The sequence below is a fragment of the Betta splendens genome, chromosome 9 (assembly GCF_900634795.4).
Source record: "Betta splendens chromosome 9, fBetSpl5.4, whole genome shotgun sequence".
In the NCBI taxonomy this organism is placed as follows: Eukaryota; Metazoa; Chordata; class Actinopteri; order Anabantiformes; family Osphronemidae; genus Betta; species Betta splendens.
In genome coordinates, this window is record NC_040889.2 from 11,000,256 (window position 1) to 11,018,380 (window position 18,125).

General features: G+C 51.0%; 1 protein-coding gene across 19 annotated transcripts in view; it reads left to right on the forward strand.

The window, feature by feature from the left end:
- The window catches only part of celf2 (cugbp, Elav-like family member 2), a 140,958-nt gene that overhangs the window by 115,625 nt on the left and 7,208 nt on the right, over positions 1–18,125 (forward strand). For 7 of the 19 annotated variants that reach the window (XM_029164212.3, XM_029164216.3, XM_029164214.3 and 4 more), the window contains 7 exons: positions 1,576–1,655; positions 7,117–7,278; positions 7,931–7,994; positions 11,512–11,646; positions 13,746–13,874; positions 16,529–16,726; positions 17,971–18,114. In XM_029164212.3, coding sequence (XP_029020045.1) covers positions 1,576–1,655; positions 7,117–7,278; positions 7,931–7,994; positions 11,512–11,646; positions 13,746–13,874; positions 16,529–16,726; positions 17,971–18,114 — 912 coding nt within the window. The remainder of the gene's footprint in view (positions 1–1,575; positions 1,656–7,116; positions 7,279–7,930; positions 7,995–11,511; positions 11,647–13,745; positions 13,875–16,528; positions 16,727–17,970; positions 18,115–18,125) is intronic. The other 12 variants (XM_029164213.3, XM_029164215.3, XM_055511201.1 and 9 more) reach the window with 7 other exon arrangements.

Here is an 18,125-nt window from a genome sequence, read left to right on the forward strand (position 1 = left end):
TAGTGAGCGATGTAGCGATGAGGGTTTGTCAGGAGTCTCAGGACAAAGTATTTACAGCCTAGACTCTGTGACCTTTTAGTAGCAGTGTTTCGGTTTAGGTTAATGTTTACAGTTGTAGAAATAATTTTACAGTTCACTTTGGAGAATATAGGAAGGAGCAAAGGACTAGAATAACACTGCACTACTTCTGCATTTGATGCTCTGACAGGACGGTAGTTCTTCACTAGGGCACAAGGGGCCAAATGCTAACAAACATCATTTCAGGTTTGATTTTAAATATGTAAGAAAAACATGTTCAGTCCAGTGTTTTTAAGAAGAGTGAGGCTTTATCTAGAGTGTATCCAGGTATGCTCAGCCCGGTTCTGTCACAGCGAGTCAGGTTCCGCCAGCGGCGCAGGAGGACCGTGATCGCATCCATCCCTCACACATCCGCCTCTCCTTCCCTCTGCCCTTTTCATCCAGTCCACACAGCCAGGGAGAGTCTATCTGATGACCCAGGCTGTTAGTCTTTGCCTCAGCAGCCAAGCCACGAGCCAGCCGGCCGGACCTGAGCACACGCACATCTGTGTGTGTGTGTGTGTGTGTGTGTGTGTGTGTGTGTGTGTGTGTGTGTGTGTGTGGTGCGTGCGTGCGTGCGCGTGCGTGCGTGCAGAATCAGCTCAGGCCTGGCTGCGCTAACATGGCTTGGTAGGTCTGTTAGCATATTATTAGCCTGGGGGGTTGTTGAAGCACTTCTCACATTATCTCCTCTAATCGCTCCCTAACCAGCCAGACAAATACAACCTTTCATCACCCCCGCTATCAGCAACCAATAGCCAAGCCCCCGCCCCTGCTGCTCCTGATTGGCCCAGACCCGTGTCAGTCACGCAGGAGGGCGGCCGCGCCTCCTCTCGTCTCCTCTTGCTCTTCCTCATCTCTGTGGATTGAATTAATGTGATGGTCTTTCTGATTCCCACCTTCCCGAGCCCCTGCAGATATTTTTGCCCCACCACCACCAGATCTCTTTCCCATGTGGCAAAGAGAGGAGGAGGGCGCCCAATCAGCCACACAATGCAGGCCCAAATGAATTCAAATAGCTTTCATGCAAATTCAAACTGATTTACATTGTTGAGTCGTTGAGAGAAGAGAGCGGCTGAACTCAGGTATGACTAATTCGGTCAGTGTGCAGGAGCGAGGGAGGAAAATAAAAGACAGTGACAGAAAGAGACAAGGAGGAGGTGGGAGGTGGGGAAAGGCAACGTCAGCCAATCTGGAGCCCTGATAGCGACTGGGGTTGTTGTGGTGGTGCGGGGGGTCGGGGAGGGGTTGTGGTTGTCATGACACTGTGCTCGTTTTTCGGCTGTTGTTTCTACAGCAACTGAGAACAATGTTGTCTGCCTGTGAGCTGTTCTCTGTATCAATCTCTGTTTTGGTTTTTTTATAACAACGACGTGTCCAACCCTTTTGTCTTGTTTTTGTTCTTTCTTGTCTTCCCCCTCCTCCTCCTCCTCCTCCTCCTCCTCCTCCTCCTGATGCCCTTCTTCCCTCCCCCTCCTCCCTTCCACTGTCCCTCCATCCCTTCCTCCCTCCCTACAGGATGTGCGTTTGTTACGTTTTCCACCAGAGCTATGGCACAGAATGCAATCAAAGCCATGCACCAGTCTCAGACCATGGAGGTACTGTACTCTTGCCCTTTCTTCAACACTCTTTCTCTCTGTCTCTTGAAGTCATTTTACACATGCACTTCTCTGTAAATGTGCCACCGAGTGACCGTGTTGCCCTCGTGTCTCGATACCTGCATTTGGACCAGCAGCATTAGACGCGGCCTGTTGACGGCGAGCCTCCAGCAGCACTGGCTTGCTTTTGCACGGTTTACCAGCGTGGGTCAGCGCAGGCACATAGTAGAGTCCCTGCAGGAGTGGGTGCAGCGATGGCATGGCGTGGACGGGCATGCAGGAGGTGTTGCATGAACGCACGAGCCAAGGTTGCAGCAAAAGATGTCACAAACGTCACAAACTTGATTAAATACCCCAAAAGAAAGTGTCAGGGTCCAACTGTGGCCTGAAGGAACTTAAACGCACAGAAATTAAACAGGAACTGTACAAATAGAGCTGCCTGAGTGACGTCACTTCCTCTGTGGTTTTTGTCAAAGCCTCAGTTCTGTAACAGGGAGCCGGGCACTTCCTCTGTGCTCCACCCCCCCCACCCCCGTCAGCGTCGTCGGGCGAGCAAGAGGACAGGGTGACAGGGCTGTGATTGGGAGAGAATTACACGGTGTAGCCACGACTGCGAGTGTGTGCGCGCCATCCGGAGAGAGAGACAAAAAGTGGTAATAACAGGCTGTGTTAAAGGGAAAAGACGAGTGTTGTTCACCCCTGGAGCCCCCTCATTAGAGCTGAACATGATAATCATGGCTGCTATTGATGTGCCGTGACCCTGACATGGGGGAAACGCGCGCTCCTTCCTCCGTCTGCCTGTTTACGTATGGATGTGCGCGCGTGGGGACTTTCTGTTTATGTTGTCACACTGAGAATATCAGCCAAGTGTCTGTGCTGATTTATGTGGCTGAGCCGCGGCGGCAGAAGCCGCGTGTCTGTCTTTTTCCGAGGAGAAGGAGTGACACTCTCCTCCGACAGCGTTAGTATTAAGCTAGAATTATCCTCGCTCTGAGCAGCCGCCTGCCACAATGGGCCTGGTAAACACTGCCAGTGTCCCTCGCTTTTATCAGGCGCTCGGGAAAAAAAAAGCCTTTAACCATAACACAGCGATATTGCAGTGGACAATGGTAAAATACCTTCATTTCCATTTGAAAACAAGCTGTCTAGCCTCCGGCGGACCTAAATTGCCGCATCCGTTTGTTAATGTTCCTCAGTTTTGCAATTTAAAAGTAATTACTTCGGGTCCGAATGAGGGAATGAGGTCTGGTAAATAGAGTTTGGTTATTGTCTTGGCTCTACTGCGCCCCACTGTCTTAGATAGAGCAAGATTGTGTGTGTGAGTGTGTGTTTTCCTGTGTGTGTGTGTGTGTGTGTGTGTGTGTGCGTGTGTGTGTGTTTCCCAGCACGCTCTCACCGCATGTCACGAGCAAAAGGGGAGGTGGCCGGCCGCTGCATCCGCTGATGGCCCTGTCACTGTCATATCCATTCTCATTACGCCGTGACATTCAGGTGCACGCCGGCACCGCCGCGCACACACTCTGCTGAATGTCAGGCCGTAATGAAAGTGGATATGAGCGAGACAGGTAATTCACTGGCGAACCTCTAAAGACACGCGGGGAGAGGGGGGGGGGGGCTGATTGTGTTGCATTGGTGTTGTATTTGTGTTGATTTGTGCTTTACATTATTCACTCTCTGTATAAAGACTCATTTAGCGCTCAGCTTCCCCTGTGCAGCGTTCCATCAACACTGATTTCTGTTTCCGCCTCTCTGTTTTTTTGTTTTTTTACGGATGACACTAGAGGCCCGATTGCACATTATCCTGCCCTTGCTGCACGCACACACACACACACACACACACAGAGGCACATTTAGATGGGAGCCTAAATAGAGCGTGACAGAGCTGTGTCTGTTTAAATAGTGAACAAACACTTGTGTTAACTGTAGTGAGGAGATGAGACACATAGAGAGCGAGTGAGCAGGAAACACTATTAGAGTGATCAGGCGTTAACGTTGTGTAAGGAGTCGTTTAAGGTGACACCACCCCGCCTGAACCTAAGCGTTCTCCACCGTCTCCGTTTACGGCCTCGACGACCAGACCCACTGCATCCAGCTGTCGCTGTCTCTGGCTTCGCCCCTAATTACCAAAATGCCGCACAGCTGACCGGCTCAGCAGACGAGTGCCAGCGGTGCGCGACGCGCGGCGAGAACTGGGCTGACGGATTGGAGCCGACGCCCCGACGGCCACCTGCCGCCTCGCTTTGTCACGACCCCGAACGTGAAGGCAATGAATCATAATGACAGGCGGCGGAATCAAACACGCGGCTCCGCTTCTGCCTCTCTGCCGCCGCTGCTATAGGTTCAGAGTTGCCACGAACCCGACGGTTAAAGTTGTACTTTTGTTGCGCAAACTCCACGTTTTCCCCCCCGTTGGTAGTAGAGGATCGCAGGCTTTGACATTTAGAGGCTGATGTGAGGGGTAAATAATGGCGATAGAAAAGGTTCAGAGCACAGAAACCTTGGTGAGAGCTGTGCGCGGCTGAGTCTCGAGGTAAACGGAGCGGCGCTCATGAGCCGGGCGCACGTGCGCGCGCACGCGCTCCGCGTCTTGGGCAGTAGGGGAAGTGATGTGCGATGCTCGCTCCACGCTTGTCTCCGCCGGTCGGCTTCAGGAAGCGCAGGTTTGTTACGGGGGCTGAGCCCACCGCTGCGTGAGTCGGTCGCGTGGCCTGGAACTTGTGTTGAACTTTTTGGACGGCGAGGTCTGATCCGAGGCTGACAGGTGCGTGTTCACAGCGAGACACGCGATCCATATGCTGCAATTACATAATTATGAATGTGGACACCGTCATTAAACCAGGTGTCATTCTGAGACCATATGCTGTCACACCGGCCCACGCAGACCCACCTGTCAGTCGGAGGACATTAAACACACCACCAGGAAAAGTTTCATGCTGGAACATTCACATAATGAATTTTAAATGACCATTTTATAAAAACACCGAATAAAAATTGACGCTAAGGCACTGACTTTGGCGTAATTATATGTTATTGTTAGAATATTTCAAATCAGGCCATTCGGGGCAAAACAGGCAAAACAGTTTTTATTCTTCCACTGGATAGAACTATTGTCTGTTATTAATAAATTCGGTGTATTTTTAAGTTTGAACGACTTCCAGGGGGCCCGTGAAACCTTTTGCCAGAAGCCGAGCGCTAAAGTCATCGTGCCGCCCCCTGCTGTTTAAGTTCTAAAGTGGACAATTCAAAGCAAATCAGACGGTTTACAGATTCCGTTTTACACAACATGAGGTGTAATTGCACCCAGCGGCAGGGTTTCCACAGACGCCCATTAGAAACAAATACCTACCAACATTAGCCTGTCAGCGCTCCCCCTTTCTTGCTTCGCCAGAGACGCTCTCTGGCTGCAGTTAATTCCAAAAGTCTCCGCAGAGCGCTTCGCGTCGAGTTGGCATCGCGCTCGACGCGAGCGCTTCCTCGTCTGTTCGGGGAAAGCGCGGTGAACCGGGGTGTGAAGAGGCTTTCGGGCCCGTGAGATTCGGCCGTGATTCTCTAATTCCTCTCGTGCCTGTTAAAGTTATTATCCCCAAGATCTAAATTGTGGCTCGTTTGGCAACACCTGTGGTTAGCGGTCGTAACAGGACGTGGGGAGCGGTGGAACAATGTGCGACTGTTAGAATAATAACATAATAATATCGTATTATACGTCACGAGCGGACGCATTCCGCGGGCATCATTTAAAGGCTAAACGGGCCGATGTCTTGAAAAACTCAGCCGAGCTCGGTCCACCAGGCATCGGGGGCCCGACCGACAGCCCCTCTCCCAGGGCTGACTCTCATTCCAGGCTGCGCCTCGCCGGCTCGCCGGGTGTCAGCTGGAGTAATGAGCTATTTAGCAGAGAAGGATATGGAGCTGCTGTCTCAAGGGGAATCGACTGCAGCGCACGGGCCCTGGACTGACACTTCCCACCAAATGCAATTCTCCCATCGCCTCCTCGCCTTTATCTGTCTGCGGTCGGAATAAAGAGGGGAAACGAGCGGTGGGGAGACGGGGTGAACGCGACCGAGGCGCCGTCACGCAGGAAACACGCTCGTCGGGCCGATAAAGTCGCGCCGCAACGGCGGCGGCGGCGGCGGAGGGCGTCTGGAGGCGGGCGGCCGCAACACGTGGGTGAATGTCCCGCGGCAGCCGCTTGATCCGGAGGAGACGCACCTGCCTCCGCAGCACGGACGCGGCCCTGGGGGGCGGGGCGGGGCGGGGGGAGCGGCGCGTTCCGTCATGTGATGGAGTCCGTCGTCTCGAAGACGCGGCAGAAGACGGGAGCGCTCAAACCAAGTGCGTGCGCCCACGCACCCGTGACGCGCGTCTGAGCGCCGGCTGTCTGCCGCGCCCAAGGAGCCCGGGAGCGCGGAGCGTGCCTCGAACTAAATGTTTCAATCAAAAGCTTTTTTATCCTCCCGTGGCAGATTGCCTTTGTTTCGAGCGGATTTGCCCCTAGTTAGGCTTTGATTGCGGCGTGTGGGTAATGGCGCGGTGTGATAGATTAGGACTTAGCGTCGCGGCTCCTCTGTTCGCCGCAACTTTAATCAGGAGTGTTGTTTAGTTGTGTTTGTTATCCTCCTTTGTGTGAAGTTGATGAGAGCGTGCGCTGCGCGTCTGATATGTGACTCCACACACACACACACACACACACACACACACACACACACACACACACACACACACACACACACACACACACTCCATTGTCCCGATCTCTACATCTTCCTCGTGCCCTCTCGACCTCCCTCTCTCCCTCTTACACACACTATTACACACGCGCGCTAGCGCGCGCACAACTCGCATCGAGTCTCTCCTCATATGAGATGATGAAATAGTTGGAGAACTCAGGAAATCTGTTTCTGGTGAAACCGTTCTGGACTCAGAGATAGCTGAGCCCCTGTGGGGGGAAAGAAGAAAGCCCCACTGGCTTTAGCGTCAGGTTTCCTGTGTGTCCCGCGTCGCTGGGTGTGTGTTGGAGAATTTAACGAGGAGCTTTTAATTGAGAACAGTCTCCTTTGCTGACGTAAAGTGTGCTGATCGCTCTTCGTTTGCACGTTCTGACTCCGTCTGGCTGCTTTTAACGACGACGTGCAGGCACGAACCTCAGTCTCTAACTGCATTTTGTCTCCTCTCCTCCTCCTCCTTCCTTTTGTTCCGTACTCTCTCCTCATTTTACATCTATTTCCCTTCACCTGCTTCTCTTTTCTTCATACCGTGTCCGCTCCTCTTTGTCTTCTCTTCTTCTCTTGTTCTCTTTCATCTTGGCTCCTCTTCATCCTTTCGCCTGTCACCTCTCCCCTTGCTTCCTCTCTCCTCCCCCTCTGCCTCCCACCTCTTTAATCTCCCACTCTCCGCTCCTCTTCTGCCTCTCATCCCCTCTCCTCTCTACTCCTTTCTCACCCCCCCCCCCCCCTCCCCGCAGGGCTGCTCGTCTCCCATCGTTGTGAAGTTCGCCGACACGCAGAAGGACAAGGAGCAGCGACGTCTGCAGCAGCAGCTGGCGCAGCAGATGCAGCAGCTCAACAGTGCGACCACCTGGGGGAGCCTGACGGGCCTGGGTGGCCTCACCCCACAGTATCTGGCTGTAAGAGGAGCTGTTGCACGCCCACCTCCCCCACAAAGCCCCATATTAGTTTGTTTCTTATGCGTATGCTAAAGTCCATGCCTCCCCACTTTAAAAGTCAAGCATTTCGATTATGAATTTGTTAGATTGTACCTTGAGCGCACCTGTCTCCACAATAAGTAAACCCAAAAACGATTTATTGTTTTGGAAAACAAAATTGAGATGAAGTGTTTTGTGAATTGGGCTCCTAGATGTGCTCTTTCAATTCTCATATTTTTAAAGCTCTTTTCTGGAAGAGAGAAAAAATCGCACACAATAGAAACAAGATGTTAATTTGCTGTTAATTCGAGGCTTTGAAGGATGGGTTTTTGACAGCATCAGTATTCTACTTTTGTTTTGGAATCTAATTAGTCGGCTAGATTAGAGCTTTCATGCTCAACTTGTCTGGGAGAATCATGGCAGAATGCAAACAGCGCTTGCTTAGAGGAGAGATCAAACTATATTAGCAGCTCATTTACTCATCGCGCTGCAGCAGCAGCAGCAGCCGCGCCGCCAAGGCGTCCGTTAGCGGTTCGGCTCCTCAGCCTAGCGTTGCACACATGTGTCAGGCTTCCTGGATGCACCCGGCTCACTCGCTGCCTCCGCCTGCTCTCTCTCTCTTTGTTGCCATCAGTTGCTTCAGCAGGCGGCCTCCTCCGGTAACCTGGGAACCTTCAGCGGGATCCAGCAGATGGCCGGTGAGTCAAAAATCACTTAAGCTCCCCTGAAAGCGCGATCCACCGCAGCAATGGACCCTTTGTTGCGCCTCTTTGTTATTTCTTTCTTCCACAGACTTCTAAAAGAGGACCAAAGAGCATAACAGATGAACTCGCGTGGTGGAGTAAAGAGAGATCTTTGCCCCGAAGATTTATTAACTGTTGCTAAGATTTGTCTTGATCTTTTAATGAGGCCAGACAAGAGTTGTGCCCTGGGCGTGTAACAGTAGCACCGAGGCTTTGTCAGGGATGGATGAATCACAGAAAGGAGGGAAGAGAGTGGAGGAGTGCGGAGGGAAGCGCGTAGAAGCGGGTTCTGCTCGTGGGCTGCTCGCTGGCGCCATCTACTGCTCTGTTACCGCAGGGGGTCTGTCGCTGCGGGTCCGAGGCCGGCGCAGGGCGTCCGAGGCCATTTGGGTGCGGCAAGAGTTAAGATTAAAGCCGGCTTAGAGAGCGGACGCTAATACAACCTGATGAGTGTAGTTGTCGAACATCTAAATGAAGTGAATAGACAACGGACACGAGGAAACAGCAAATAAAGTGGTGAGGGACAGTCCAATTCTCTTAAGTGAAGCTGATGCAATGAAAAATGCATATTGTATTAACCCAGTTCTGTATTAATCTAAGCCCTGAGCTGCCAAGAAGCTTCCTATTAAATGTTGAACAAGATAAAATCTCAGTCTTTTAGAAATATAATTTTTAAGGCTTTAAATGTGGGTTATTTAAGTCTTCCAGGGACCCGTGGACAGTCTTTCTCATCATCCCTGACTTCTATGCATTTCCATTAAACTATTCTCCTCTTTCCTCTCCACTCTTTTCTCATTTCTAGCTATTATAAGCTGCTTTTTGCAGATACTCTCGCACCTCCCACCTTATTCAATCACAGTTTCTTCATCTCACCTTTTTACGCCTCCCTCCAGCTTTCTCACTCTCTCTTCCACCCTCCTTTGCTCTCCCTCTTCTACACCTCTCTGGGTTTATTGGTGTTAGTTAGTTTATTAGTGTTGGCTCAACAAACACAGCAAAGCGGAGTAGAAAAATGACCGGAAGGCGATGAGGGATCGGGGCTTTTGAAGCGGTGTGGCTCGCTGGTCGTCCTCCCGTTTCTGTGGCGTTCCCTTGAGTTCCAAAGCCGGGCGATTTCCCTGCGGCTGCTTTAAAAAGTTGCCCACTCGTTGAGCGCAAACACACGCTGAGGCGGATAAATGGGAACTAGGGGCGAGTGACGGAGTCCGAATCTGCAGATCTGTTGGTCCCTCCATCTGCAGAGAGCGAGCGGGAGTGAGCATTAGTGATTGGCAGGCGATGTGAGACAGCTGAATGACATCTGGTCCCCGTCTTTAACATGAGGAGCTGCAGAGCTGAGAGGCTTCAATTACACCAATGAGCATTCAATTAGACACAGCCAACGCCAGCCTGGTGCAGCCCAGCTCCGCCATACAGGCTGCACACACACACACACACACACACACACACACACACACACACACACACACACACACACACACACACACACACACACACACACCATCTGCACAGCCCGGATACTACGACTCTGATATGGGAAGTAGATTGTATTTGTCTCATACTGTTGCACTCTTCTCTGCCTTCTCTCTCTCTCAGTACAGCTTCATCTCCACTTTATTCCCCCCTAACCCAGTTATTTTTATCTCCAGCTTGCTCCTCTTCTTCTAATAACTGTCTTGAAAATGTATGTTCAATGAGGGAGATAGCCTTTGACAAATGCAAGTAAGAATTGGCGTAGAGCTGGTTTCGAGAACGCAGGTGGAGGGAGGGGCCGCGTGGAGGGAGAGAAGCGAAGAAACGTCTTTGTCATCAACTGAGGGGGGAATAGTAGAGCTGGAAAATACTGTAGACAGAAAGGCCAGGAAGACGAGGAGGAAGGGAAGAGGTAAACTGGGGGGGAAATCAGTGGGTGCTGGATGGAAGAAAAGGCATAACGGATAAAGTGGAAGGGAAGAGAGAAGAAATGTGGGACAATGGAAAGAGAAGAGGCCAAAGATAGATAAGACCAGGAAAACTGGAATAGAGGACGAGAGTGAAATGTTGTAGGTAATAGGAAGGGGGATGGGAAAATGGGGACAGCCAAGGAAAGAGACGTGATAAAAAATAAGAGAACAAAAGCAGGAAGAATGATTGGGAGGGAAGGTGGAGTAAGGAAGGGCAAGGACGAGGAGGAATATGGACGGATGGAGATGATGATGAGGAAGAAAAGCAGAGCACGTGAGGAAATATGAGGGAACGGACGCGAGAAAGGCAAGACAGAGGAGAGAAGCATAAAAGGGACCGGAGGAGGAAGGTGAGGAAAGAGGAAGGAAGGCGTCAACAGGAGGATGAAGAACATACTCATAAATGCATTGGTTGGCGTGTGCTCGTCGGAAATAAAGCTCCGTTCACACGCCGGTTACGGTGACTTCACCTCACCACGACGAGAACAGAGCGATCGCGAAGTGGCGCCGGCTTTCTTCTTCTCCTGCGTCTCCGTTTTCCGTTGGGCCAATCAGAGCCGTGGTGAATCCGGCCATCTGCCGTCAGGGGCGGCGCTCGCGTTGCTCGTCTGGGTGAACGATACGTTTCCTAGGATGGAACGAGCTCAAATCACTCACCGCAGTGTCAGACGAGATGGATCCTCTCTGTGCTGTCTTGTTTGTGTGCGTCTGTTCCTGTGCGTGTGTGTGTGTGTGTATCCCCATGTTACTGTATATACACCCAGACTGTATATACGACGCATACGCCTCACATTGACAGTGTCCACCTGTTAACCTTTACTCTAACAAGCTCATGAGCCGGAGGAAGTGGTTCTGTTCGCATTCTGAGGTTTTAAGCCGACGCCCTCACACGTTTTCTGGTGGCGGTAGAAAGGTGTTGTGTAACCAGGCGTGTGTCAGTCATGTAGCCTGTATGCTAATGGAGCAGGTTAGCTCTGAGAGCCCTCGCACCCTATAGCTGCGTATATATGCTCTAATATTCAAGGAAGGATCGGAAGCGTCTGAGCAGTTGTTCTGACCCAGACTGCGGCTAGAACGTGTTGGTTCCCCAGCTGGACTTTCATTCATGTGCATTTGTCACTGAGCTCTAAGGAAGCGGGTGCAGACTATTCTTGGAGATAAATGAGTGAAGGAGTCAGAGCTCCACTGTTGTTTTCGTGTTGGCTCTAATCCTCCAGCCGCTGCGCGACGGCCCATGCTTCGGCTAATTCTCGCGCTGTAGTGCAGATACAAGTTCAATTACTGTACGTGAGTGTGGCAGGGAAATACAGCGAGCCCGAGCACAGCCACGGCTGCTTCTACCGAGTTAAACACCATGGGACGCTTGTGTTAATGAGAAACAGACAAAGCTAATAACATTTCCTACACACCACTGTTGTATCTGATCAGCCTCGGCCTCCGGGCTCAGACGTGTTCAGCCCGATGACCCGTCCACCTCTCAGCCCTCGCTCCCCAGGTTTGACACCACCCTCTCTGGCTCCTCTCTCCAGGTATGAGTGCTCTGCAGTTGCAGAACCTGGCCACATTAGCAGCGGCGGCGGCGGCGGCCCAAAACTCAGCCAGCCCCTCCACCGCAAACCCCCTGTCCTCCAACGCCGCCTCCCTGGGAGCGTTGGCCAGCCCAGGTAACACCGAAGCCACCGCCAGGGGAGGGGGAGGGGGGGGGGGCACGCCTGCCTACATCCTCCGCTCTCCACCATGACCAGTGTTGTCGCCCCATGATCCATAGTCACCATCAGCCCAAACGTGCCCGTGTCCGTCTTTCCGAGCCTCCAGTCCGACAGAACCCGTGTGTTGTACGTGTGCTGCACCCGCGTCGTCACCTCCTCATCCACGGCCCCCCACCCATGCCATCCTGTGGTACATGCACCTTATATGTGTGCGCGTGTGCATGTATGTGCGTTGTGTGCCTCCTGTGGTTTATTTCTTTGTGTTCTTCCGAGGCGCTGTAGAGTCACCTGTAGAAACTGAAGCGCTGTGGGTCCTGTTGTTGTTGTCGTCGTCGTCGCCGTCGTCGCTCCTCGACGGACGGGTTTGTGTGTGTTGCTATTGTGTCTCTGCTTATCGCCGGAGGTTTAAGAAGCACCAGGTTGATGTGTGATATCAGTTGAGGTTAAATATCACCACCCTTCCCTTCCCGCCTCCCCCCTCCCTCCCCCCTCCTTGTGTTCCTTCTCGTTGCCCTCGTCTTTCGCTGCTGCCCTCCTTTTGACAAGCTCCCTGTTTCTGCTCCATCATTCTCTCCTTTCATGTCGGCTCGGCCTCGCTCCAGCAGCCGTGGTTTTGCTGTCTCCTTTGGAGTGCGCTCCCAACAGAGCATGAATATGAAAAGCTGCCCCCCCTCACCCCCCCCGCCTCGCTACCTTGTCCTCTCCTTCCTCCTTCACGTTAACGCTTGCTCCGCTGCCATCTTACTTCCTGCCCCCGCCGGGCCGGGCCGGGCCGGGCGCCCGGCGCTGCCCGCTCTCGTCTCGTCTCGTCTTTCTTCCTCTCCTCACTTCTCCTCACGCTCGCCGCCGTCTCCCTTGTCCTCCAGCCCTTTCTCTCCCTCTCTCTCTCTCTCTGACTCTGAATGTCAGTCCAACCTTGAATAGTACACACTCAGGTTGAGCTGCTCAGTGTGAATGAGCGGCGCTATACTGCATGTGTCAATGCAGCTGGCAACGTCACAGCAGTTTGATAAATATAGACACTTCTGCATGGAGACAGACCAGCGTTTATGTTCAACACAATGCTCCTGGATCACACCGCTCCTCAGCATCGCTTTGGTGACATCAGTGCTAAAGGAATGGATTGACTCTTCTGGCTTTGTCGCCTCTTTGTGCCTCATACTTCTTCCATATCACCCGACACCGCTGACGTAGTGATTCATGTACGGCACATAATATGTGTGTTTACGTGTGTGTGCTGTTGTGACTTCAAATGACCTCTGCTCCAGGAAAACTCGGGAAACCCGGGAAAAAGATGTTGCGCTTCTGAGCGTTGCTTTTCCGACTGCTGTTGTGAATCGTCCTTGTGTTTTTCGCAGCTGGAAATTTGCCTTTTCTTGTAAACGTCTCCAAACAAACCATACGCAGCTTGTCCCGTTTTATACTGTAGCAATTAGATTAATTAAAGGTGCTGCTTGTGAAATTACCATTAACTCCAAGAAGACGCCCTCGTATGGATCCATAAAAAAAAAAACGAGACCACTGTGGAGAAAATTGGTCGCCTCAATATTGAATTTCCCTCGAAACCAAGTGCTGCTTGTCTGGAACATGTTATTAGTTTCTCCGTTCCCACTGGCTCCACTGTTAACACAATATCTCATATTCATCATTTAAATGATAACCATATCATAGAGTGATGGCTTAATTTACTTGCTATCCAAGAGCTTCAGCTCTGTTTGCGTCTGGAATCGGAGTCAACAATAAATGTGTCTGAGGCCAAATCACTCAGTTTGTAAAAGTGTCCAGATGTGGTCTGGATCAAAAGATGCTGCCATGGGTGACGCTCTCCCACAGCTCGTATAGTGGCCGTTTTCTCCTCAGTAGTTGCACTAGGTTGAAGTCATAAATATTTGAGAATTTTAAAATGTTATTTTGAAATGTATTTAATCGGAAAACCTTCAGCTCCGCTTCAGGAATCTTGTTGAGTTTTGTTAAATGGCTGCATTTTTCTCTCCTATTCTGCCTCCCGTCCTTTCCCCCCGTCTCTCCTCCTCCCACTCCCTCTCCGCCTGCAGCCGCGGGCACCACAGCCAGCTCCAATGCCGGCGCCATGAACTCTCTGACCTCTCTGGGCACCCTGCAGGGTCTGGCAGGCGCGACCGTGGGCCTGAACAACATTAATGCACTAGCAGGTAGCGTCAACAGTGAGTATTCACCCTGCCATCAGTCACTCCACCTTCACCCACACGCCCGAGCCATGGCTACGTACCGTAGCTTTCTGCACCGTCGCCACAAACCCCCGACTCGATGCAGAGAGACCAAGCTATGCAGCGAAACCTCACAATTGGCCTGTGTAGGTTTTTGAAGGCTACTGCTTTCATTCAAACCCTCCGTTGCTGCTATTCACTGTTGAGACAGCACGTTTTGTATGACGGCTACGAGCGATTCGGGCTCTTTAAACTTTTTATTTCAGAACAAATAAAATGACTTTGTTTGAGAACAATGTGCAGAATTTGTAGTAAAAGCACCTCAGTGAAAACATCTGTGTTTAAAACGATTAAATAAAGGCTGAGAACAGCAAAAAAATAAATAATTCATCCACTTAAAGTATAGGCGATAAGCTGAAATTAGACTCTCTTCAGTAATTACTTCATTTAAAGTCGATGAAAGACTGAAGACAAATACTCAACAAACTGCACTGAATTAAAAATAACTGAGTTTATTTCATCCCGTCATCTCTCTGAGTCTCTCTGAGTTTGCAAATGAATGGTCCTCTGTTTCTGAGTGACGGCCTCAACCCCCCATCGCTCCATCCCCCCTCCATTCCTCCATCCATCCCTCATCCCTTCACCTCTCATCCGCTTCCAGGTTGTGTCCTGGGTTATGCTTGCTGCAGGAGCGCTGGTGTCTGCGTGCTACTGTCACCTCGCCCACCGTCTCTCTCTGTGTGAGATTGTGTTGTTGCTGTCTCACGTTGTGTCATTGTGTTTGAACCGTAGCAAACTCTGTTACCGCCGCTGCAGGAAGATGTAGGCCACAAATTTACACATTCTCGTCTTGAAAATATATGTTTTAAAATCCAGTGAGTTAAATACTTTCATGACAAGGACAGTTTTGGATCTTGGCAACGCCATAGAAATCTAATATCTGCATTTTCCTGCTTTAGTGCCGTTAATTGTGCCTGAAATACAAACTTCAAGTCCAATTATATTACCAAAAAATTCTTAAAGTGTGACAAATATTCTAAAATCCTTCCAAACTCTTTATAATTGGCAGTCGGAAGTGAAGCCATTAGTCCGCCAGGCAGAGCGAGGTGGTCTCTACATGCTAATGGTCGGATCTTGAGCTCATACACATGTTTGCGTGGGTGTGACGGCTCCCCGCGTGGCCGAGCCGCGTGTCCTGCCTTTGACCTCCGGGGAGACGGGCCGGGATCTTAATCAGCGCTGTTATGACAGCAGAGATCCTGTACCGGCGGCCTCTTCCACCACATTATTCTCCTCTGACCTTTAGCGGCTCCTCAGCTGGAGCAGCTGTATCCGCTGTGTAAATCACATGCGCGTCTGCCGGAGCACGCGCAGGTACAGGAGCACGCGACGGTCCTTTCAGCCGGAGCCGCTCGCGCCGCCTTCGCATCTCAGTTTGTCTCCGCTCCACCTCCCTGCCGCCAACCGCCCTCATTTAAACACATCTAGACCTTAATTGAATTGCAAAGGTCACCGGTGCAATTATTCCTGAATAAATGAGTGACCTATAATCCAGAGCTCCGCGGTGATAATTTATTTCACTGTGTCTGACGGCGAGGCGACAGGACGCCGAGGCAATGTCAGACCCCCCCAGACAAGTTGCCCTCCACCGTGATATTAAGCTGTTACAAGCGGCTAATGAGTGTTACCGCTGCGTTTCTTCACTTTTTAAATTTGCCCCCCCCGCTACACGTGCCTTCACCTCTACAATGAGACATCACAGGCTGGAGAAGCGGATAATCACGTTTAAAAGGGAGGCAGGATGCAGGTTTGAGCCACCAGGACGATTCGGTGACACCACTGTGAAAACAGACAGCCGTCGGGTGTCTCCCGCCAATGTCTGCACAGATTAGGTGGAATTACAATTTCTATTTAACGGATACGTTCGTCCGTCTCATTCGGTGTCGTTTCATTGAAGAATTCCCCGTCGATCACAGCGGATCAGGTGTGTTCGTACGTCGCTTCATCACCGGGCGGATGATCGATATTGATTTTGCCGTGAAGCAAAGCAAGGACACTTTATTAGAAAGGACATTTCAGAGGCAAGTCAAAGTGCTTCACAGACGAAACACAAAAGGAAATGAAGCAGAATGAACAACAGGTTCACAGCATTCAGTGGAATTTAACTAATAGTTGTAGTCTGAAAGTAGATTGTAGCACACGATTAACTTTGTGTGTGTGTGTGTGTGTGTGTGTGTGTGTGTGTGTGTGTGTGTGTGTGTGTGTGTGTGTGTGTGTGTGTGTGTGTGTGTGTGTGTGTGTGTGTGTGAGTGTACGTACGTGTGTGTGTACGTGTGTGTGTACGTGTGTACGTGTGTGTGTGTACGTGTGTGTGTACGTGTGTGTGTGTGGGCTTCTTTTTTATTACACCTGTGCAGCTCTGGCTGTCATCAGCTACACTCATACTGCACCTTATCGTCTTTATACTGATGCTGTGCGTCCTGACGTTTCCTGTGTCGGCTGTTTGTCCCCGTGTGACATGTGCCGTCTCGTGGTGGCGTGTCGATGTGTGTGTGTTCGTGCGTGTATGTGTGGTTTAAAACACAACCTTCAGTGGGAGCGCTAATGAGTAAGTGCACTCTTCTTTCTTTATTGTTGGGTTTTATGTAAAGTTGCTCAAATGCTCTCAGGTATGGCGGCCCTAAACGGAGGCCTGGGCGGCGCAGGCCTCACCAACGGGACGGCGGGCACCATGGACGCGCTCACGCAGGCCTACTCAGGGATCCAGCAGTACGCCGCCGCCGCGCTGCCCACCCTCTACAGCCAGTCCCTGCTGCAGCAGCAAGGGGCCGCCGGCAGCCAGAAAGAGGGTCAGTAGCCCGAGGCGCTATGCCTGCACATCACAGCGGCTCAGTGGGAGCCAGACTTCACTTCCACTGTTCACTTTGTCAAACACATATTCCGCCTTTGCTCCAGGATTCACTGTGTAGCGCAGGAAACACAGCGCGCAAGGCGCTTAGACGCCGATGGAGAACCAGAGAACTGAAAGAATCAGCTGAATAACGGCCACAAAACTAATTCATCATAGCTATTAAATATTCAAAAAAGACAAATGTATATGTTTTTTTATGATATGGAGTGTGACGAGGACCAGAATGCAGCAGACAATATATGCACTACTTTGTATTAGTTTGATCTTTATTTATCAAGCGAAGTCAGACAAAGGATAAATTAATGTATTTTCTAGATACTTTTGTTTGTGGAGAAAAACGAGATGAGATGTTGGAGCTAAGGTTTGCTTGAGTAAAATGCCACAATCCGCTTGAAGTAGAATTAGATTTTTCGTAGTAGAAACTCAGGAGTTGTAACTTGAATAGCACCAGTAGAGCTTTACTTTCTTTTCATCGAAAAATACAATTAACATGAGTTAATTCAGAGCTCACTGGATATAATCTATTTGTATGAGCGTCCATTTACTTGTGTTGTATTGTTAAAGCCTCACAGAGAACCTGGTGAAGCACAAAGCTTTAGACCCGGCGCTGAATGCGCAGCAGATGATGCCACGTCTGGTGAAGCAAACGAGGCCTGGTTGTGTTTGTGCGTTGACGCTCTCGTCTCTGCGCCGACAAAGAGCCGCGTGTGAGGGAGCTTTTGTGGCGACGCCTCCCCGCTTTAACGGTCCGTCCAGCGAGACAAAGGCGCGGCGCCTGTTTGGCCGCCTCGCGGCTCCATTTGGCGCCGGAGCACGTGTTTAATGACTCTGAGAGACCTGACCTGTTGGGATGCGCGATAGGAGGAGGGAGGTCGCCCTGCGACCCCTCGTACCGCAGCGCAGCTGAATGAATAGCGCGCGAGAGAGAAAACTCCCAAAATGTAATTATGGAATGAACCAAAAGCTTTCATCTTTGTTTAATGTTCAGTGCTATTGCAGAATGTTGTTTAAAAGCAATAACAAACTCAAGGTCGTGCGATATTGTGCTAAGTGTGCTTCATCTCCGTTCCTATGACGACAGCCCGGCGGTGCCTGTCGCCGCGGTGCAGCGCTCGCTCCGCGGCTGCATTTAAACGAAACCGAGCCCTGACCTCACGCTCACCCTGCGTCTCGTCCCGCCAGGTCCCGAAGGCGCCAACCTGTTCATCTACCACCTGCCCCAGGAGTTCGGAGACCAGGACATACTGCAGATGTTCATGCCTTTCGGAAACGTGGTCTCTGCCAAAGTCTTCATCGACAAACAGACAAACCTTAGCAAGTGCTTCGGTAAGACAGCA